The 22,942-nt window shown below is 49.9% G+C and overlaps 1 protein-coding gene across 3 annotated transcripts in view; it reads left to right on the forward strand.

The window, feature by feature from the left end:
• The window catches only part of ARK2C (arkadia (RNF111) C-terminal like ring finger ubiquitin ligase 2C), a 107,819-nt gene extending 90,424 nt beyond the window's left edge, over positions 1-17,395 (forward strand). For 2 of the 3 annotated variants that reach the window (XM_045187902.2, XM_024580682.3), the window contains exons 4-8: positions 3,774-3,903; positions 5,375-5,479; positions 5,816-5,911; positions 10,551-10,657; positions 11,114-17,395. In XM_045187902.2, coding sequence (XP_045043837.2) covers positions 3,774-3,903; positions 5,375-5,479; positions 5,816-5,911; positions 10,551-10,657; positions 11,114-11,231 — 556 coding nt within the window. In that variant the 3' untranslated portion in view covers positions 11,232-17,395. The remainder of the gene's footprint in view (positions 1-3,773; positions 3,904-5,374; positions 5,480-5,815; positions 5,912-10,550; positions 10,658-11,113) is intronic. The other variant, XM_045187901.2, reaches the window with a different exon arrangement.
• The last annotated feature ends 5,547 nt before the right edge of the window (positions 17,396-22,942 follow it).

Below are 22,942 nucleotides of genomic sequence, written 5' to 3' on the forward strand. Positions count from 1 at the left end.
CCCCAGAAGAACCTCTGGGAAGGATGGACTATTAAACAAAACGGACGTGCGGTTGTGTCATTTCTCAGCCATTTAGTCACACAGCCTGGCTTAGTCAAGGGCTCACTGGGGAGCAGCCCAGGACTGGACACCTAGGAATGACTCACAAGGATAGTTCTGGTTGATTGAAGGCGAACGGTGCTTCCAAGTGCAGGAAATAGTTGCTTTAACATGTTCTGTTGTCCCCAGCCCCTGCTGGTTCTCAGGTACACGCTGTTGAATTGAACACTCCCTTTAAAGATAGATTGCATGGCACCGACTGCAGCCCAGCCTTTTTCTAATTAGCAGATTCAAATCAGGAAGGTTTAATTGCAGTTTGGATTGAATTCTGTCCCTCAGCATCAAGTAAATCCAATTTAATTCAATCCAGCACGCGAGCAGCACCCAGGGCCCTTGCCTATGGCTGAGTGATCTGAACAAACGCATGGGGCCCACCGTAACAAGTGGGACTGGACAGGTGACACAGGTGAGAACTGTCCTGGAGAGATGTCAGGAGGAGCACTGCAGGCGTTAGCCTTGGCCTTGGCCATGGCCACTTTCTTTATTTAGCCAATGTCCTCACCCTTCTCATTCATTTCAGTCACTCTGCATTCCTGACCCCTGCTTGTCTAACGTGAGGACTAAGGCCCCTGAGGCTGGCCCAGGCCCTAGCAGAAATTGCTGGGCGACCCCTGTCCTGATGCCACCTGAGCCCACTCCTGGGCCCTTTCTCCCTGTTCTGTCCCCACTTCTCAAGTAGGAAGCCTTTTCCAGAGGAGGAGGTGACAATTTCCCCTCCTTTGTAATTAGCTCTGCTCCAGCAAGGGCCAGCCTCCTGTGACAAAGGGCCTTTTGTAATTGTGATCACACCAATGGCATCCTACCCTTCTTTTCCAGGGAGGCCTCTTCTGCCAGCAGAAATGCAGTCTGGACCTGAGATGGAAGGAAATGGATTATAGGAGGCTGTAGTCTCCCCCTCTGCAAGGAGGAGCCTTGGGAGGGAGGAGGTGGGGAAGGTGTGTTTGCAATACCTCCGCTCCTTTCCTTTAGAGAGCCACCAGGAACCACTGAATTCTGCTCTAAATCATTTCAGGAATTGAGACACCACATCTGCCCTTGTCCATCCCCAGGCCTTTTCCCCCAGACAGTTTCTCTCAACCAGGATGCATGCTCCCTCTCTGGCCCAGGCCCAGTAACCTAACCCTGACCTTGAGCTACCATTCCTGGGTCTCCCTCCTTATCATGCTCCCTCTATGACTTAGTCCTGGGTTTCCAGTTTCAACTCTGACCCCCAGTGCAGACGGCACCCTGCTCTACCACCCTACCCTAGCCCTGCCCAGGCGGAGGCCTCCAGGCACCTGGAACCTGGGTAGGAGGATGGGGGGAGGGCAGGAACCTCCTCCTGTCCTTCCCCTGCAGGCAGCTCTGCCTCAGCAAACCCTTGTCACTCAAACTTTTGGAGCGAGCATGATGCGAAGAACATAGGGTCCATGGAGCAACCAGACTACTCCACATGCCAAGGCCATTGACAGCAGAAGACAAAGTTCAGTTTGATATTTAGACACAACTGATAGAAGCTGTGCTTTGAGACAATGTCCCTGAGAAATCTCCAGGGCACCTTTCTGGGTAACTCGGAGGCTTCAGGCCTTTGGGGTGTTTGTATGACTCCTTTCAGGACTCAGCCAGGTTCTCACGGGCTGATGGCCACAGCAGGAAGGTGGCAGGCACTGCTTTTCCAGGGGCTGATGTCTCCTCAGGCAAGTCCCCACCCAGGCTCCTTTGGGATCCAAACAGCACCCAGTCCGTGTTCAGGGATCCTGGGTCCAGGAAGGAATTTTCTGATGAGATGGTAAGAGGGAATCCCAGAGCCCTCCCAGGCCCAACCCGGGCAGATTATCCCTGTCCTCTGAAGGCCAAGGTGCCTTTTGCTTCTCCAGTCAGCTTTCTTGGAGTAGGGGCAACTCTGTTCCCAGGTCTTAGGACTTTGCTTTGGTAGAATTCTCTGACTGTCTCTTTGCTGCTCTGAACCTGCTGGGTTCCCCAAGACTGCTGGGTAAATGCCAAGGGTCAGAGCTTCAGCCACATGAGGGTGCCCGTGCAACTCCTTCTCTGAGGCAGGTTGTGGAAGAGCCAGGCTCAGAAACCCTGGTGGCCCTGACTGGCTAGCCCAGGGCCATGGATAAGGCACTGCCCTTTCCAGGCCTCGGGTGGGCCGGAAGGAACTGGGGCTGGGCCAGTGAATTTCTAAGTTTGCTTCTAACTGGCTCCAAGAGTTTAACTCATCTCTCAAAGACATACCCATTAGGAGTTATTCCAGGGATCCAGGCTAATATATGTAAAAATTATAGGAATATGTACATTATATTATATATTTATCATGGCTAAAGCAGAAATTCCTTTAATAATGTTAATTATATATAAAAATAGGAATTAATATATTCATAATATATAATTAATATACCTATATTAATTACATATATATATGAAGAAATCTGGTATTTTTTTTCTGTAGTTCCCCTTGTCTGGATCTTGCTGGTCACACTCTATTACTATCACTTATGATGTTCCCCTGTTTCCTGTGTTCTCTGTACATTGGCACGAAGATCAAGGCTTGAGCAGATTTAGGTTCAGCTCTTATTTTTTGGCAAAAATACTTTAAAGGTGTTGTTTTTTCCAGCAGGAAGCTGCTTTTTCTCTTCTTTTGAGATGTTAGTAGCAATTGATGATCTTTGCCAGCAAGATCCTTTATTTCTTTAGGGTATTCAACAAAGGAGACAGATAATTCAATCATTCCTTACTCGTTTATCAGCCAGAAAACTTTCATAAAGAGAAATCTCCCTTCATCAACTATTTGGTTACCTGGAAGTACAGTTAATAGAAGAAAGGCAAGATAAATGCTTGGTTTTCCCTGCTTACTAGTTTTCAAAGTGAGGAGTTGGATCCCTAGCATCCTTCATCGGGACCAACTTTCCGTAGTGTCGTTTCACGTTCGTGGAGCGGTGCTTCCCTGATGTGTTCCAATCGATTGCAGTTGTGCTCGCGGACGTGCCAGCGCCGGGCTCCGGCCAGCTGCAGCTCGCTCGGGATGGTTGTGACGAGGCCCTGGTGGTGTCTGATAACTGTCTCGTTTTCAGTTATGACAGAATGCTTTGTTCCATCTCATTTTGCACATTTCATGCTCCAGACCTGAAATGGGCCCTTTTCCCAAGGAGCCCTGGTTCCTTTTCAGTTGCATTAATTGATCAAGTTTTAAGTGCAATAAATTTTCCTATACTTTTAGGAGAGGGGCGGGGGGTGTGCTCTGGGTTAACTCGTCCTGTCTCACAGCTGTTGAGGTCCCTCTTCTCTCAATTCCTCCAAGTGGTCAAAGCGTAGCCTCTGCCTCCCCCTCCATTTTATTTGGTCCTTATCTTGGCTCCAAATCCCTGGCCAGCTCTATTTGGATTTTTCTTTTGGAATTTCTCTCATGGTGGGGGGGGTGCTGTGTCTTGGGAGGGTGCTTAGGTGCACTAGTTTCAAGAAGTTGTATGAGGTCTTGACTGTTCTGGCCCCTTCAGACCCTGCAGAACCTTTTCTTCTCTGAGTCTCATTTCTGTTTGTGTAAAGAGAGGGGACAGGCGAGCTGATGTCCAGTTCCTTGCAGCTCTGGCAGTTTGTGACTCTGGTTCTCCACCATGGGCTTGATGTCTGAGGTCCCTTCTGTAACCTGATGGCCGAGTCACCCACCTGTGGCTCCTGTGGCCGTGTCCCTGCAGGGATCTCAGTGTGGACGCCGGCTTGAGTCCTGCTCAGTTCCAGGTGCGGCCCATCCCTCAGCACTATCAGCATTACCTAGCGACGCCTCGAATGCACCACTTTCCCAGAAACTCCTCCTCCACGCAGATGGTGAGTGGGGGCCTCTACCAGGGAGCTGACGCCCTGTTGCTTGCAGGGGGACAAGTGGGCTGGGGCACATGTGGGCTGGGGCCTGTGACTCACCTGTGTGCTATTCCCTGCGTCCTTCTCCCTGTGTCCTCCTCTGTGATCCTCTTCCATGTGTCCTGCTCATTGTGTCCTGAGTTCTGCTCCCTGTGGCCCATCTCACAGGACTGGTGTGAAGAACAAAAGAGACCCCAGGGGTGACCTGTGGCCTGGCCTGCTGAGCCAGGCTGCTTTCTGCAGGGGACTGGGCTTCTCTCTCTGCAGGTGTTGAGACTACAGAAAGATCAGGTCGGGTTTGGGCTGTTGTAAGCTGTGTGGAACTAAGGTGAAGATGTTCCATTAAAGTAGCAGAAGACCGAAAATCTTATCCCCAGGCAGCTTCATCATTTGGCTGCTCCAAAGCATAATTCCAGCCTGCTGGCCCTTGCGTCTGCCCTCACCCACTCAGTACCTCAGTCTCATTCTTTGTAAAATGAGGGGCGTGGGTGAGTGATCTCGGCAGTCCCGTCGGCTCTGAGGTCCTATGGTTCTTGTTATAAAGCACCATTTCCTGAGAATAAAAGCTAATGTTTATTGAGCACTTACTACATACCAGGCACTGTTCTAAGCACTCTACACAAATTATTTCATTTAAACCTGTCAATAACTCCTCATGGAGGGGAACTCCCCTGTTTTACTGGTTGGCAAACTGAGGCGTAGACAAGTTAAGTACCAGGCCAGGGTCACGCAGAAAGTGAGATGAGGAGCTGGGCTGGACACCTGGCTGTCCGACTCATACCTGGGTCAGGGCGAGGTGAAAGAGATGGCACCAGGCAAGGCCGGGGGCAGATCCTGTCGTTATTTAAATCATTGGCATTTTGTTCATTACAGGTTTTTTACATTAATTTTGATTTTTAAAAAACACTGCATTAAAATATTGTTTGTCTTGTTCACTGAGTCTTCTGGTGCCCCTTAAATGCTTCTCCCCCCTACCCCCTGGTCGGGCAGGGCAGAGTCGAGGGAAAGGCAACTCACTCGGTCCCCCAGCTGTCTTGGCTTGAAATCATGGTCCTGCTGCTTGGTTGCATAACTTGGGCCCCTTACCTAATGTTTGTGTCTCATTTGCCCTCTCAGTGCAGTGGGGACAGTGATCGCACCCACAGTGCAACTCAGGGGAGATCATCCCATTCGTTAATTATGGGAAGGGCCTAGAACTGTGCCCGGTGTGAAACCAATGCCTCACCAGCTTAGGTGTGACTTTTCTGATTTAGATATTCTTTCCACCTGGTCCAGTGCAAGCTTGGTTCTCGAGGAGGTGTGGAAGGCCAGGGGCAGGAAAAATGGCGCTTCTGCCCACAGGTTCTCAGGGTGTGCAGATTGGAAGTTATGGTCAGAGGAGTCGGATGCTGGGCTCGTGGAGCCTTGAATCCTATCAGAGACATTTTCTCCCCTACAGGTCGTCCATGAAATCCGAAACTACCCTTACCCTCAGCTTCACTTCCTTGCTCTCCAGGGACTGAACCCCAGCAGACACACCTCTGCCGTGCGGGAGAGCTATGAGGTACGCTGGCCCCTCTGTCTGGGAGTCAATCCTCCTGCCAGCCTGGCTCTAGTGGGGTTGGTGGAGAAGCCATTATCATGTGTCTTACCATTCTTCATGTTCTCTCTCCCGTCCCCCTGCTGGTGGGTAGGGTGTGGGTGGGGTAGGAGGAGTCTTCGGATGGGGAGGAAGAGGGAGAAAAAGAGAGTGAGTAGAGATACTTTGGTCTTTCAGACAAGTTCTTCCTGATGGCCATGAGTGCTTCCTGCTAACGTCTTTCAGTGCCTCTCCCCCTTACCACGTGTGTCTGTATGCCTTTGCACACAAGTGCTCACGTCCATGTTCTTCTCTTTGCAGGAGCTGCTACAGCTCGAGGACAGGCTGGGAAATGTGACTCGGGGAGCCGTACAGAACACCATCGAGAGGTTCACCTTCCCCCACAAGTACAAGAAGGTGAGTCGGCCAGCAGGCCAGCCTGCCTGGTAAGTGTGATGGTGGAGAGTGTCTAGTTGACTTTGGCCTGGTTGTCCGTAGAGGGGCACAGTCCCAAATCTAGAAGCCTTTGCTCTGGTTAGATGCTCTGAAGCTGCGATGCCTTCCCAGGGTCTTCTCCCTTGCCTCTCCCAGGTTGACCCGGGGCGGGGGGGGGGGGGGGGGGAGATGGGGACTCCTGTCAGCCAGGGAGGAGGCTGGGTACACGTGTGCATGAGGACTTGTGCATGGGTGCAGTAGGAAGGTGTTCAGGGAGGTGGGTGTCAGGATCTGAGGGGGGCCAGCAAGGGGGCCCCTGCACTGAAGGCTAAGACTTGCCTTGGGAAGAATTCCAACTCCAGTCTCATGTGTGGCCACATGGGTGGATAAGGCTTCAGAACTACATTTTCAATTTTTATTGAGCATCACAATCACCAGAGGAGCTTTTGAAGCCACAGACTCACAGGCTGTACCCTAAGCCTACAGAGGTGGACTCTGCAGAGGTATTGCCAGAAATCAGAGATAGGATTAGAAGCCAGGAATCTGAGTTTAAATTTTTTAAAAAATTAAATTAAAAACAATTGGAAGCAACTATGATGTCCCTCAATACATAAATGGGTAAACAAACCGCAGTATATCCATACAATGGAATATTATTCCCTGATAAAAAGAAATGAGCTATTGAGCCATGAAAAGACATAAAGGAACCTGAAATGCATATTGCTAAGGGGGAGAAGCCAGCCTGAAAAGGCTGAATACTGTATGATTCCAGCTATATACTATTCTGGCAAAGGAAACTAGAAACAGTAAAAAAGATCATGTATTGCCAGGGGCTTCAGGAGAAGGAGGGAGGAATGAATAGGTGATTCACAGGGGATTTTTAAGGGCAGTGAAACTATTTTGCATGATACTATAGCTGCAGACACAGGACAAGGTGCTTTTGTCAAAATCCATCAGACTGTTTAACACAAAGAGTGAACCCCGATATAAACTAAGAGGCTTCACGTAATCATAGTGTGTCACTACTGGTTCAACAGTTGTAACAAATCTATCATGCTAATGAGAGGTGTTAATAATAGGGCAAATAATAAAGTCCAAGATGAAAACAAACAAATAAATGCTTTTTTAAAATTTAAGAATTGAAAGCTTGACAAGCGCTGAGAAACTTAGGGCAGGGACACACTCCTCGTGGTCGAGCCGGAGCCCTCTTTACCTCCACACACAGCCCCCGGTCAGTGTTCGTGAGCAGTAGGTGTAGGAACCAGACAGTTTCACCGCTGTCTCACTCGGTTTGGGTGGATGTAACAAAATACCATGAACTGGGTGACACTTAAGCCAAGATCAAGCACTGGCAGATTTGGTTTTCGGTGAGGGCTCTCTTCCTGGCTTGCCGATGGCCACCTTCTTGCTTTGTCTTCACATGTGGAGAGAGGAAGCTCTGATGTGTTTTTCTCTTCTTACAAGGGCACTGATCCCATCACGGGACTTCACTTTAGTGACCTAATCTAAAACTAATCACCTCCCTAAGGTTCCATCTCCTAATATCATCACTTTGGGGGTTAGGGCTTCAACATCTAAATTTGTTGGGGAGAACACAGACATTCAGTCAATACCCACCAATAGCTGTGTGACTCTGGACAACTTAGGTGGCTTTTCTGGTCACCCCTGCCCTTCTGAATGTAAAATGGGGGTGATATACAGTAGCTGCTACACGGGTGCTCTGAGGATCCAGTGGGACAATGCACACGCACAGCTCAGCACAGTGCCAGGCAAGTGCTCAGCAATGGTAAACAGCTCTCCCCTGGACGTGGGGCTCACTTGTTCTCGACCCATTAAAAACCACGGTCACCATTAAAAACCATGAATCTTGGTCTCTGCCCCTCCTCCTAGAAGCACTAGATGTATCCATAAGTGACTTCAGCCAATATTTGAGTATCTACTATCTGGCAGACATGACAGTGTGCTAAAAGAGGAAATGACAATATTTTGGTAATTAAGGGGCTCGTCTGCAGGGAAAAATGATCATTTTCTGGAGAGAGAGCTTCAGGTTGTTGGAGAACGTGGAAGGGAATGAGGACTGTTCAGGAGCCTGGAGCAGTATTGGCTTCCATGACCAGGGCGTGCCCACTCCTGCCAGGGCCACACATCCCTCCTGCCATCGTTGTCAGAAGCTGTGAGGACATAAGGAAAAGAACAAATACGAAGGATGAAAAGGGAAAAGGGACTGAATCAGTGAAATTAAAATGGAGTTAAAAATGGATGAGAACAGCCCTGGCCAGGGGGCTCAGTTGGTTGGAATGTCATCCGCTACACCCAAAGGTTGTGGGTTTGACTCCCAGTCAGGACACATGCCTAGGGTTTCAAGTTCAGTCCCCAGCTGGGGCACGTGCAGAAGGCAACTGATTGATATTTCTCTCCCCCATCTCTCTCTCTCTCTCCCCCTTTCTCTCATTCTTTCCCCTCCCCCTTTTGTTGGGTGAGGATTAAATAAACATACTCTCGGGTGAGGATTTAAAAAATTACGAGAATAAAGGGAGAATTAGGGGAACAAAGTATTATAAAAAAGCAATAAAAATAATTAAAAATTAGAGATGATAAAGTTTGGGACCCACATAAAATATTTTTTAAAAACCTTTAAAAATTCAAACTGAGGGTAAAATAATATGACAAAAGAGGATATTTTAAAATAGTAATGATATAAGAATAAAAAATACAGAAAAATGTATGATCGAATACAAAAATATAAAAAGAATAAGAATTAGGAAAAGACATGAAAACAACATAAAATTGAAATCAATAGCATCAAAGTGAAAAGGAATGTTAATAAAAATAAGAAAGTAAGGGTAAAGGAGTAAAATAAATATTAAATTCTGAAAAAAGTTAAAGTTAAAATAAAAATTACATAGATAATGAAAAAAAGACAAAACCCAGAAAACCTAAAAGATTAAAACTACAAAACAAGAAAGAGAGTAAGTTTTGAAAAGAGAATGGTTTAAAGAAATATAGATTAGATGTGGTAAAACAAGGTATGACTATTAAGTTAAAATTATTCATTATAAAAAGGAAATCATAAATAATGGTGAAAAAATAGAATATAAGCAAGGAGTTGGTTGACTCTTAATGGTACCTTCTACTAAACTTCTCTTTTGTCACCGGGCTCATTAGAAAAGGCCACTCCCCCGGCAAACACAGCTGGGCTCTCAGGCAGGCAGATAGGTCATGTGACGCCATCCATACTCACAAGCCATGACAAATACACGGGACTAGGAACATAATTCTGATTTTCTGGATTCTGGGTAAGGGGAAGTTACTGCAGTCACCTGTATGGTTTGCAGCGGGACGTAGGGGCACAGGGAGGCTTAGAGCAGAAGGCATGGCTATTATTGTATGTTCCGACTAAGAAACTCCAGAGCTTAGGACCAGGGACCAGAGTGGGAAGACATGGCATCTAGGCCTGGCCCCAAGGTCATAGTCATTCTCTGGGTGGTCTTCATCTTGGGACTCTCCAGATTTTGCTTTTGCCAAAATGATCGTTAAATCTGCTTATCCCTGGAGAGGGAACAGAAGGGCGAGTTTTCTTCCCATGGGTATTATCAGACTGTTTCACGGCACAGCGTGGAGATGGGAACATGAAAGATAGGTGTGTTTCCCTCACTGATTATGTTGCTTCCTCCCCAGGATATTTATTAAGCACCAGTGATGTACTTGCACTTGGCTAAGGGTGGGGTGATACCTGAAGAAGAGTGAGCCATGGTCCATGCCCTCTGAGAACTTGAAACTTCCCACATAGTGGTTAACTATTTTCAAATAATTATCATAGCATTTGAAATGGGACAATTAAAGTCAATAAAGTATAAACAGACTGCCTGCAAGATGACTAATTTCATACTGGAACTACTGCCCATCTTAAAGGAACTTCCTGGATTGGAAGAGAATTCCAACAATATAAAATAACAGTATGGTACACATTACAGATGTTAATGCCAGATGGAGGATTTTTGCCTTTATCTGGTAAAGCATAAAAAAATGAACAGACATTAGTAAGTGGAACAAAGGAAGGAAGGAAGGAAGGAAGGAAGGAAGGAAGGAAGGAAGGAAGGAAGGAAGGAAGGAAGGAAAAGGAAAGGAAAAATGGATGCATGGATGAATGAAGCATGCTGGACCTGAAAGTGGAGGAGAAGCCAGGAGGTGGGATCTAGGTTGGAAGGGTGTGAGGAGGAGTGGACAAAGCAAACAGAAAAGGTGAAGCTGTTTATACACAGCCATCGTTTTGCAAAGGGTTGATTCATTGGTACCCAATTCCTCTCAACACTCCATGCTCCTAGAACAGTATACAGTTTATGCCGGGGGCATGAGTTGCCTGGAACAGCAATAATAAAGTTCACTTGGCTTTAACCCTCTGTATTCTGCAGCATGGAGAAGAGGTTGGAGAGGAGGCAGGGAGAAGGGTCTGGGGAGAGCATAGAACCCTGGGTATTACTTAGGAACTTAAAAGAGACTGCCTCCCTGTGGGAGGAGGTGGGGAAGAGGCTGCAAGGGAGGGAAAGGCTGTGGGTGAAAGACAGTGACCACCAGGCAAGTCTGCTTCAGGTAACGAATGCTCCTCCTTTGCTTCTCATAGAGAAGACCCCACGATGGCAAGGGCAAGAAGGAAGAGGGGGAGGAGTCAGACACAGATGAGAAATGCACAATTTGTCTGTCCATGCTGGAAGATGGAGAAGATGTGAGGTAGGAGGCCGGCCTCTTGGATTCCCTCTCCCTTCCCTCGTGGGTATTGGTGATCACGTGAGTTTGTTTGTGTGTGTGTGTGTGCACTTGTGTATGTCAAGTGTGTCATAGTGTGCTTCCTGGTTGTTCTAGGAAGGTGGGGTATGGAATGTTCTAGATGTGTGGTGCCTATGGGTGTGGACTCATAGATACTAAGTTTAAGAGAATGGCCCGCTATTTGGCCTGGCTTTGTTTCAGGCTGAACTGAAAGGGCCTCACGGAGAAGGAGGACTTTGGGGTCTTCCTTCCTGTCATGACTTCCCGGACCAGCCACAGACTCACTTCATGGCAGACTGCCCCCGGCAGTCCTGGGTGTGAGTCTTCTGGTCCCTTGAGTAGTCCGTACCCCTCAGCTCCTGGCACAGCCCCGGGCCCCATCCCCTCAGCCTTTCCTCTGACTCTCCCCCTCTCTTCTAGGCGCCTACCGTGTATGCATCTCTTTCACCAACTGTGTGTGGACCAGTGGCTCGCCATGAGCAAGAAATGCCCCATCTGCCGGGTGGACATTGAGACACAACTGGGAGCTGACAGCTGAGGGAGGAATTAGCCAGTGGACACCCCATTTTCCTTCACCAGGTCCCCCCACGGCCATAGCCCTTGCAGCCAAACTTTGCCTTCTGAGCCATTTGACGTAGAGGAAAAGCCTGCAAGCACATGCTGTGGAAAGAGGAGTTGGTGGTAGCAGTGTCTGAGGGAAAGGAAGGGTCGGGGAGGACCCACCCGTCCGGAATGCTGACTGTCCCCATCTGCCTCGCTGCGCAGGAGGGAGGGAGCTGGCCGTGCCCGGAGCAGGGGTGGGAAGGGGGGGCCCACGCTGCTGAGAATCTAGACGTGATCCTGAAGGTCCTAGCTCATAGACCGGCCCCTCAATCCTGTCCTTTGAAGGATTGTATATATACCTCTCGACCACGTAGAAACCATGTAGGGGTCTCTAGCTATTTCTGTGGATGGCAGCCGGAGCATGTTAGCTTAAGAAAAATGTTGTGTGTGGTGCTCTAGTCATCTTGTGGTGGTCATGTCGCTATTGCCGAATTCGCACCAAATATTTCTCATTGAGTTTCTTGTTTTGGTGCCTGACTGAACCAACCAACGACAGCCCAAATCTTCCCGTCTTTATGACAGAAAAGGGAAAGGGAATCAAAAGTGAAAGAAAAAAAAAGCCAAATCCTGTTTACGATGAAAAAGGATGATTTTTTTTCACCCAGGTTGGGAGGCGGGGGGGAGGGGTCCTTGTTTCATTTTCTGTTTTGGTTTTTCCCTTTGCTTTCATTTTTCTCATGTTTACAATGCACGGAGCATGGAAGGGGGCATTTGGGAGAGGCGAGGACTGGAGAAGGAGCGGGAGGGGCCCAGCCAGGCTTGGGAAGGTGGAGTTTGAATAGGTAAGAAGAGAATTCTGTCTCGAAGGAGGGATCGCTAGTTCCAGGGCCCATCTACCTAGTTCCAGCCATCTCCCCGGTTCCACACTGAACCAGGGAGGGGCCAGCCTTCAACTAAAGTTGCCACCAGGTTCCTCAGAGCAAGGATGCACCTGCTCATGCCAACTCCTTCTTTTGGGCTGTGCTCATGCCCTGTCACAAAGAGGCAATTTGGCTACTGCCTCCCTATGCAAAAAATGAACCAGATGATAAGGATATGTGGCATAGGTGATGGATACTTGGTCTTGGCCAAAGTGCTCTCAGTTAGCACCCAAGGGCTGAGGTCAAATACTGTGGACCTTGAGGAGGACCTTGAGCTTCCTTTGGGATGGCTCAAATCCTAATGGAGTCCCTTGGAGAAGGCCCTGGCCCTGGGACCCTGCTGGCTGGGTTTGGGAGGCACTGTGTCCCTGGCCTCTGGCTCTTTCTCTGACTCTTTGATGACCGTGGGCAAGTCCCTTTCATTCTCTGTGCCTCAGTTTCCCTCTCCTTAGAGTGAGGAGAAATGACAGTGCATCCCCATTTCCACTTCCTCTAACTCACCTAGATATTGTGAGGATTCATACTACCTGCCCAGGATGCTCATGCTCTCTCCTGGGAACCTCCTTGGGTTAGGGGTAGGGGTGGTAGGAGAGACAGACCTGGGAGTTCCAGGTGATAGCACACAGTATGTCTTTCTACACCTCCTCACAGTTTCCCTGAACCTCAAAGAGGGCCGAGAGATGAGAGGACAAAGGAATGGACATGGGAAAATCTACCACATTCCACCAATCCACCAGTCCCAACCCAACTTTCTTTATCTGTCGGTGGAAAACACCAGCTCAGCTGGAATTCTGCTCTCTGCCTTTACCCCTCTCGTCCCCTCCATCATTTGCACTGCCCTCAAAGCCTCCCCCCAACCCCAGTCTCAATGCCCGTATATTGATAAGAGAAGACTAGGGGGGACAGAATATTTATCACATATATGAAGAAATTCCGTAAGGTTGAAGAAATTGGAGTTTGCATTGCTGCTACAAAGGGTAAAACCATGACCAATGGGTAAAAATGACTGGGAGGCAGATTTTGGCGTGAGGTAGAGCCTTCTAGCACAACTAAGCTATCAGGTGGCTGCTCCGGATGCCTGCAAGCAGAGTGTGGAGGTGGCTTCTGGAGGGAGGGTTACTCGAATACCTTACTCAGACTAAGGCGACCTTTACTGAGTGCCTGCCAGGGCAGGTGCTGGGGCAGACAATAGCGGAGAAGACGTTATCCTGCCTCGAGGAGCGTGCAGTGTAGTCGAGGAGTTAAGACACAAAGAATAGTGCAAAAATGGTGAATAGTTTAGTTAATGGCAATGAGCATGATACTGTCCCTTTCAGTGATGCCAACAGTGTCTCTAGGGCTGAAGGCTGGAGACCCCACCAGTGTGAAAAGTATTTACTTCTGAGTCAGGATTTTGGGGAAAGCTAGTGACTAGTTGCCCTGGGAAGGTGGGAATTCTCCCTGCCCTTCTTTGACCCCCAGTAGCCAGGTCGGTCCAGGGAAGGTCACTCCCCTCTTAGTCATGGGCTCTTGTTCTTCTGTCCAAGGCTGGTTTGGAAGGCTAGCAGGTAGAGGGAGTCGGTGGGGAGGCCAGACGGGACGAGAGCTGGTGTCCTGCGTCCCAGCCTTGGCTCCTCACTGACAGAGTGGGTAGTGCTAGAAACCTGCCTTCTTCTCTGTGGGCCTCAGTTTCCTCAGTTGTACCACAAGGCAGTTGGACTGCATGCTTGCTCAATTTTCTTCCCACACTCACATTCTTTGATCCTCCCTGACATCAATACATCATTCAAGTCATTAGAGCTGTGTCCCAGCTGAGCTGTTGATGTGACTTGCTGTGGGCTCCAACATCTGCTTTCAGGCTGAGAGTGGGGCATGGTCTCCTCCTCCTCCTCCTCCTCTCAATTGTCTGCAGGCTCCCTGAGCGCTCCAGCCTAAGGTTAGGCACTGCCTGGACTGGGTGGGGACCACCTGGAGGAAAGGGGTCAGCTGCTGGCTTTGGGGGTAGATTCTAAAGCCCCCTGTCTCCTCCCCATCTCTTTGGGGCCCTCTTACCCTGCAGGTGGGCACAGACAGTGATGTGGACACAGGCACCTCCTGCTCCTTTAGCGGGGCAGCTGTTCTTGGGGAGAAGAGAGGACAGGGGGTCTGTGCTTCTGCTCCCTGGAGGCCCCTCCCCCATTGTCCTGGAGCCGGGGAAGAGTGGAGAAGAAGCGGGCTCAGGCCTCAGCATCTCATACCCAGCACCTCCAGGAGGGGAAAACCCCAGTGCTCCCCCTTCTGCTCAACACCAGGGACTCAGACCCTTTCTTGACTGAGACGCATGAGTGCCTTCTGGGGCCAGAGCTGCCCCAGGATCAAGTTGGGCCTCCTAGCCACAGCGCAGTCCTGGCCGCAGCGGGTCCGCCGAGGACGCCAATCACTGGAACCAACGCCACAAGCCCGGCCCGCTCGGGCAGAGGGCAGGGGCCTTGGGCCTCTCCATGTGCCCCGGGACCCTCTCTCGCCCTGTCGTCCTTGCCCACCACCTGTGGCAAGACTCGAGCTCCTCTTCTGCAAATGTTCCCGGCCTCCGTGCAAGTATTCTTAACTCTTTACGCCTAATGAACAAGCACAGTTTTTTCAATGGTGAAAAAAAGCACCAGATTTTTCTTTTTTTCTGAAGAAATCCCCTAAGCCCCCCCGCCAGCCGGTGGGACACACACTCCCCGCGTGGGGCTGTAGCAACGTCGTCTGTCAGGTCCCCCCCTCGTGTTTCATCTCCTGCGCGCGCGTAGAGCAAATGCTAGAGCGATTTCAGCTGATAGAAAAACAAAAATGAAAAAAAAAAAACCACAAAAAACAAAAAACATGGCACGTTGCTAGTTTACAGGGTTTTGTGAGTTTAAATGCCTTATATTTAACAATCATAATTTATGACTAACTTGTAGATATTGTGGGTTCTTATTTAATTATTTTTATAGTTGTTTTGCATTTTTAATTATAATTTATTTATTTAGAAAGGATACTAATTTTTTTTATTACTCCTATTACCTCATTTTGGCGTTGTTTCTGGGAGTGGAATGCTTTGCATGCATTGGTACGATGACAAACAACTACGAATACAAAAAAAATTTAAATAAAATTCCGCGAACTTTATTTCGTCCAAACTATCAGGGTGTGTGATTGCAAGCTGTCCTCCTGTGGTGCTGGCCTCTTTGGATACATTCCATACGAAATGCAAACCTTTGATTCTGTATGCTGTGATCTAGTGAAAAACTCCAATATAGTGACTGTATTTAGCACATATATAAATATAATTTGCACTTGTCAGCAGACTGGGGTAATCCTTTCACTTGCCACCCTTGTCCCCCTAGCCCCACACCATTAACCTGTCTTTCCTTCTTCCCTCACCCTTCCTACAACCTCAGCCCACTCTGTCCCCATCCTCTGAGGAAAGTCTGGGGGTGCTGGAGGTTGCTCTCTTCACCTGGGCGCTAAATCTCTGGTTCCAGAATGCTCCCTTCAGACACGGCCAGTAGGAGTATCTAAAAGTCAAAAGAGCATGATTTATTAGAATGAACCCTGGACCTGAGGTCAGGAGGCTCAGGTTTTCAGACCAGTTACAAACTTCCCTGTGACCTTGAGCAAGTCACTTGGCCTCCTTGTGTACCAATTTTCTGGGCTGGAGGAGGGAGGTGAGCTGGAGGGTCTCTAGGGTCCCTCAGACTCAGAGAGACTATGATGCAGATTTAGTGGGAGCCCACCTTGCTGTGCTATCTCACCCTCTCAGGGGAGAAGACAGAAAGGAAGAAGGGAAGGAGGAAGGAAGGAAGGAGAGGTAGTGAAGAATAGAAGAGAGTCGACTGAGAATTTACCCAGTGGATTTGCTCAAAGGAGACATTGGAGGGTTTCTGTCCTTTTATAAGCAGCATCCTGGGGGGACAGGGAGGTAGGACAGGTGGATTTGTCCTTTGACATGAGACATGTCCTTTCACAAGTTTTGATGGGCACTTGGAGAGTGAGCTAAAGTCCACATCTTGCTAGATATGGGGATGGAGTAACCCCCAAACCACGGTGTTTGGCATTGGCGTTCCATCCTGCCATGTCTTGGAGACTGTGTTGTTGAGGCATCACCTCTGACAGGAGATTGGGACACATATGTTAAGACTCCTGGTTTCTCCTTTACTCTCTGCCATTGCTCCATTGGGCTGTGGGCAGGGGGCACTGCTGAGGGGATAGGGGTGGGGGCTCCCCGCTCACTGCCCTGAGGAAGGGTGTGAGGGGAGGGAAGTAGTGGCCTCAAAGCCTCATGCAGCTGTGAGCTCAGATGCCTTGGAGCTAATAGGAGAGAGAGGAGGTCCATGCCCTCGGCAGAAGCCTCTGAGTGAGCTTGGACACTGGCCGGGAGAGGGAGGATCACTTCCATGCTCTCCCTATGTCTGCCTCTTTCCCCCTTTCCTCCTTCCCTTCCTTTCCAGCCCATCTTTTCCTGTTGCCTCTTGACACCACTGCCTTCGCCTGGTGGAGAAGTCCACCCTCCACATGAGGCCCCCTGGGATGGTGCTGATGGGGGAGGACGTGGACGCCCAATTCGCCACACTGCCTGGCCAGGCTTGTAGAAGTGGCTGGGCTGTGCATGGTTCCTATGCCCCAACTTTGCTCTGGCCGGACTATGGGTTTCGTTCCCTGGGCTTCCTGCCTGCTACCTGCCTGGCTTCCCTTTCTGCCTCTGCCCTGGAGCCTTGTTCTCCTGCTTTCCTTGGAGATGGCCTGTGGAGTCGCCCACCAGGCCACTTGGCCACCACACTGCTGGGCCTGGAAGACACTGCCCTCTTGGCAAGGCTCCTGGACAGACATGCCTTATGCTGCTCTGCAGGGTCAGAGTGGGAAGGGGCCCCTTGCCCTGGCTGGCCTGCGCCCCCAACCCCTCCTCACCCCATCCATCTCCTCCCCCATTCCCACCCCTGGCCTTGGCTGCAGCTCATTTCTCTGCTGTGGAGCCAGCGCACTTGGCCCTCAAGGGGGTAATTTGGTTGCCCCTGGTAAGTGAAAGGATTATCCTCAGTGTTGATTGTCCTTTTTTGTAATCCTCCTGCTGTTCTGTTCTGTTGTGCTGTGCAACATTTTGCTACATAGACTATTTTATAGCAGAAAGCTAGAAGAATATTTATTATGAATATTAAAGCAATAGTGCATCAATGAAAAGGCGGAGACATTAGGAATTGTGTAAATGCTTAGATTCACTTTTGGTGGATTTTTTGTACTTTATTTATAACTAATAAAAATGAACTGCATTGCTAACTACACCTCACTTGTGCAGGGTGCTTATTTCTGTGCACACCCAGGGCGTGTTCGAGAAAGCCTCTCCCAGACCTCTGTCTCTGTCCAAGGTCAGAGGGATAGCAGATAACCCTTCCCGACTCATTTTCCTCATCCTCCCTCCCCGTCACTCACCCACTTCCCTTCCCCCTTGTTCCCCACCACTCCCCTTCTTCTTCCTCTGCTTCTTCCTCCACCTCCTCTGCCTCCTCCCCCTTCTCCAGTCTCATGCATTACTTTCTTTAACCTCTTTATCTCTCAAAGAATCTGTTCTATGCCATGAACCCAACATATAGTTTAACCTGTTTCCTAAACTTCCGTTTATGGCTCCTAAAGGGGAAAGTTCCCATTTTTGATCAATTTTCAGAAGTAACCTTTTGGGTTTTGAACTGGAGGGTGCCTCAGTGTCCCTGCAGGGGAAATGGAACGTGATTTTTGACGGCATGGGTTTCCTGGCCCTTTGGAAGAGCCTAACTCAGACACTCAGCATCGTTGCGGCCCAGGCCGCACGCGGCCCAGGGTGGCTGTGAACGCGGCCCAACACAAAATCGTAAATTCGCTTAAAACATTATGAGATTTTTGTGTGTGATTACGTGCCACAATGTATTTAATGTGTGGTGCAAGACAACTCTTCCTCTTCCAATGGGGCCCAGAGATGCCTAAAGTTTGGACACTCCTGGTCTTGAGTCTGTTCTCAGTGTGTGGGTCAGTGAACTAAAAGATGGCTTTCTTTCCTAAACTGCAAACAGAACCCACATTCATGCACTTTTTATAAAAGCAACAGACTTCATTTTGAGAGCAGTTTTAGGGTTACAGAAACATGAGCAGAAAGCACAGAATTCGATATACTCTCTCACGACAACCACTCGGTCCCTTCCGTTATTCACATCTTGCCTTGGCGCGGCACACTGCTAGAACCGGTGAGCCGCCATCCATTCAATTTTGTTAACTGAAGTCCATAGTTATCAGGTCAATGAATATTTAAATCCCTAGTATTTGTTCAGGTGAGATGACCACACAGCTGTCTGCTGTTTTCCTCATATTTCCATCTCTGCCTCTTGATCCATGAATTGGGGCCGGTTAGTCCTGGCCCCACCACCAACCAGACTGCAGATGTGCTAAGTCACTGCCTTCCCTGGGTTTCCAGCTGTGATAATACGGACAGTAGACGGCTCCTTCCAGTTCCTACATTCCACGCCTTTTTTATAGACCCCACCCCCTCTATTTTCCTTGTTTGTTTAATCTTTGTTTACACCATGGAAGTTCCCCTACAGGAAAGACCTGAGCTATTGTAGGGACTGGGGAAATGATTCTCTTTCCTTGGATTTTGTCCTACCCCGCTACACAGGCAAATGTAGCCTTCCTAGTCTCTACTCCCTTCCCTCACTATCCTCTCTCAGAGCCCAGGAGGAAAGGGACTTCTCAGAAAACATCCAGGCTCATACTCTCTGCGTACTGGTGACTCCCTGTCACCATGAAGACCCATGAAGAGCCCCCGGAGGCTAAAGAGGAACAGAGTCTGTCTGTATTAGTCAGGGCTCTCTAGGAGACAGACCAACAAATGATAGGTAGGTATGTAGGTAGGTAGGTAGATAGATAGTGCTATCTATATATATATTTGGGGATTTATCATGAGAAAGAATTAGCTCCTGTGTTTATGGAGGCAGAGGAGTCCCATGACCCACCATCTGCAAGCTGGAGGCCCAGGAAAGCCGGTGGTGTAATTCAGTTGGGGTCTAAAGGCCTGAGGACCAGAGGAGCTGATGGTATCAGTCTCAGCCCAAGGGCAGGAGAAGACCGATGTCCCACTTAAGCAGGCAGGCAGAAAGGGAACAAGTTCTTCCTTCCTCCACCATTTTGTTCTATTCAGGCCTTCCGTGGATTGGATGATGCCCACCCACATCAAGAAGGGTGGTCCACTTTACTGGGTCCACCGATTCAAATGCTAGTCTCACCTGGAAACACCCTCACAGACACACCTCAAAATACATAATGTTTACTCTGGGCTTCCAGTGGCCAAACTGACACATAAAATTAAGCATCACACTATCTTTACCTCACCCCCAGGCCACATTGAAACCTCCAGGCCAGAGGTAGAGAACCCACCTTCCCTCCAGCCCATAATCAATACTGCCTCCCCCACCACCCAGGTGCTGCTACCCACCTTCTCCGGTAAAACTGAGGGCTCCTATAAGAAGACACTCCTTCTCAAAGCCCAGTTGCCCCAAACTCCCTTGGTTCCTGCTGGCTCTTTTTATTCCCTTTCCTGAGGCCAAGCTTCCCCTACCTGTTCCCTGAAGTCCCCTTACCTCGTCCTTGCTCAGGGCATTTGGGTGCCTGCAAGGGGGTGGTGCCTGGTGCCACACACTGCCAAGGGGCCAGGAGTAACACGGGTGACAGTTCAGGATAGACATACCGCTCAGGGGTCTGTGGGAAGTGGGGCACCTGCAGTACTTCTGACCTCATCTAGGGGGACACCCACATAATCAGATTCATAAGGGTTATATCTGAACTGGCTGAGTTTATACTTCTATCAAAATCTTGGAAGAAAAGGGTTGTTCAGTCAGAGCTGTGGAAATAGTAACGGAAGGCTTTTGTTTAACCTACTTAAGAGCAAAATAGTTTTTTTAAGACCCTGGAGCAACCGTTTGTATGTAAATGGCTTGTGCTAATTGCAAATGAGTTTTAATCTTTTCTTTCATGTAGACCCCCAGAGATACTTATTTGGAAATACTTGGTTAGCAGTTACTCGAAAGCAATACAACCAAGGTTCTTTCCAAATATTCTTTCACACAGACTTGTCTCTAAATCGGGCGTGCAAAAATGGAGCTGGTAGAAAACCCTGTCATTCAAGAAGCCACCCTTGTAAGGAAGACCTTTCTTCCAGATAGCAGCTGGGGGGTGGGGCGGGGCTGGGGCGGGGCTGGGGAAGGAATGGGCATCTTTGGTGAGGACAGAAGGAATGGGAGGGAGGGGGAGGAAGGAACCATTCCTTCCTTTGTTTTCTTCACTCCGAGCTCTCCGGAGGGGGCTCTCAGCCTGGGTGGGAGGAGAGGTGACATTCCAGCAGCACCTGCTCGTGGCCAACAGCCCCAAGCCAGCAATGACCCGGGGCTGTGTCAGCAGCAGAGGCATTGGGATGAGATGGGTTGAGGACAAACCTTCATAAGAGAAGGGGCTTGTTCACCTTCACCATGGCTGGCTGTTGGGTCTCAGCCCCGGGATGCAGACTGTTGGGGTACACAGCTGTGTGGGGGCTTACGGTTAAAGAGTACCTTTCTGCTAGGGCCAGGACTAGGGTGAGGCAAGCGAGTGTGCTGGTAAGGGAGGCCTCGCTCTCAGGCGCTAGCCCTGCCTCTGCACAGCCCCAGGCTGAGTGCCTCCTTCAAGTTTACACCCCAGGCTCCTCGATCCCTTCTCCCTAACCCTAGCTTTGCTTTCGGCCCTGCCAAGAGGGTGATTCCTGAGTTAGCTGCAAGGAAGAGATGGGAAATGAAAGGTAGAGTCCTGACTAGGGGCAGATAGGGCGAGATTTGGAGGGCGGGGTGTCCTGGGGGGCTTCCACGGCCGTCCCTCATTCCTTCCTCGGGGTAGAGGGCAGCAGCCCGGGGACAGCAGAATGCAGCAAGGGGTCAGCCTTTTTCTACCCCTTTCCCCAGTGACCTTGAAGTGGTTCTCTCCCACCTGCACCTGCAGCCTGCGTGCAGAAATGAGGACTGTAGGGCCTTAAACAATGTAACCTGCCCAGGACCCCATGGTGGCCCCAGGGAAAGGCAGCACCTAGCCCTAAGAAGAGGGCTGCGGAGATGGGAGATGGGACCTACCTGACAGACGGTGAATTCTCCAGAACTCCAGGCCCCTGCTCATCTCCCCCAAGCTGCCTCCACAGAGTGGGAGGGTGTCAGACAGCCTAGCTGGAGCCCAGCTCTGTCTCATTGGAACACTCAGTGAGCCAGGGGCCCTCTCTGGTCCATGGCAAAGCAGGGAGTGTGGACCAGCACAGGGCCTCCTAGCATGGTGGGCTGGCGGGGTGGACGGTGGTGAGGAGACTTCAAGCCCAGGGAACAGCCCCAGCAGAGGCACAGCAGGGGAACAGTGTGCGTCATAGCTGGATGGTAACAAGCTAGGCACGGAGCTGTGGGCAACTTGCCCACGAGGGAAATGGCGCAGGCCCCGGGAACTTGGGGAAACAGGTGGGGAGCATCTCAGATCTGAAACAAGAAGGCAGAGGGGAGGGGTGGAGGGACTGAGAAAGAACCCACACAGGTGCCAATGAGAGGAAGGGCCCGACTCCCGCCAGTCCCGAAGGAAAGACACTGGCCACAGTAGCACCCAGGAGACTCAGTTCTAAGTGTGACATTTTGGAATTTATATTGGAGCCAGACATTTAAATTACGGAACTGAGAGGGGCTTTGTGACTTAGAGTGGTTGTTGGACTTTTTACGACCTAAGAGAGTCCAGAAGAGTTTTGAGACTTGCCTAAATTTTCATCCAGGGACCGAGGAAGAACCAGGCCACAGAAAATGATACGATGAAGCTGTTTAATGATTACCGCTCCCCAGCACAGCACGGCCCCCTCGAGTCCTGCTCGTTCAACATGATGGACATACTCACTCTTCAGTGCAAGTGCTGAATTAAAACTGCCTGCGTATTAACACATTTAGCCCTCATAGTAACCTACGAGGTAGGGACTAGCATGCTCCACGTCACAGGTGAGGCAGCTGAAGCCTGAGAGGTGGGATACCATGGCCCAGCTTTCCTGGCCAGTGAGAGGGGGAGCGGGCACTCACATCCAGGCAGGCTGCCCGCCCAGCCTATGCTTTCAACTTTGGCGGCTCTCCGAGAGTCTGCTAGGCTTCCCAAAACCTGCCTCAGAGCCATGAAGCCTTGCTAAGCATCTACACCTGTATGAATAGAGGGCACAGGGCACACAGCAGGGCGGTGGAAGCCCTTCCCAGGATGCCTTCTCATGGGCCTGACAAGCCGACCGCTCAGGACCCCACTGCAGGGAAAGCAGCAGTAGGGTGTTCAGTCCTGCTGCACTCTTGGGGTGCCATGTCTGATCCGCTTGCAACTGTCAGGGAGTGTGTGGGGGGCAGGGGTGCACAGGCACATGAATGTGTGGCTTTCCTGCCGCCTCTTCATCAAGGTCATGTCCTCCTTGAGAGCAGTTCTCAGTCCACTTGCCCACAGAGAGCCCCAGGCAAGAGGTGTGAATAACCCTGAAGTCCCCTTCTCCCCTCCCCACCGGAATGCAGCAACAACCAGGCTGTTCCAGGTGCCCACCGCCTTCTGCTCAGGTCTCAGCTGTGTTATCACGGGCTGGGCAACCAGCGGGCTCGTGGCCACGTGTTCTCTGGTGGAAAGAATCACGTGCCTTTTCACAGGCTCATCTATGCTTCCTCCTGATGTCTTCCTCCGTTTGCACGGGATTTACTGAAACTGAGGAAAAGGGTGCATTTTTAGTGAGCAGAGGTCAGGATGAATTCTTGGTTGGTAATAATTTAAT

The sequence above is a fragment of the Desmodus rotundus genome, chromosome 10 (genome assembly GCF_022682495.2).
Source record: "Desmodus rotundus isolate HL8 chromosome 10, HLdesRot8A.1, whole genome shotgun sequence".
NCBI classification, from domain to species: domain Eukaryota; kingdom Metazoa; phylum Chordata; class Mammalia; order Chiroptera; family Phyllostomidae; genus Desmodus; species Desmodus rotundus.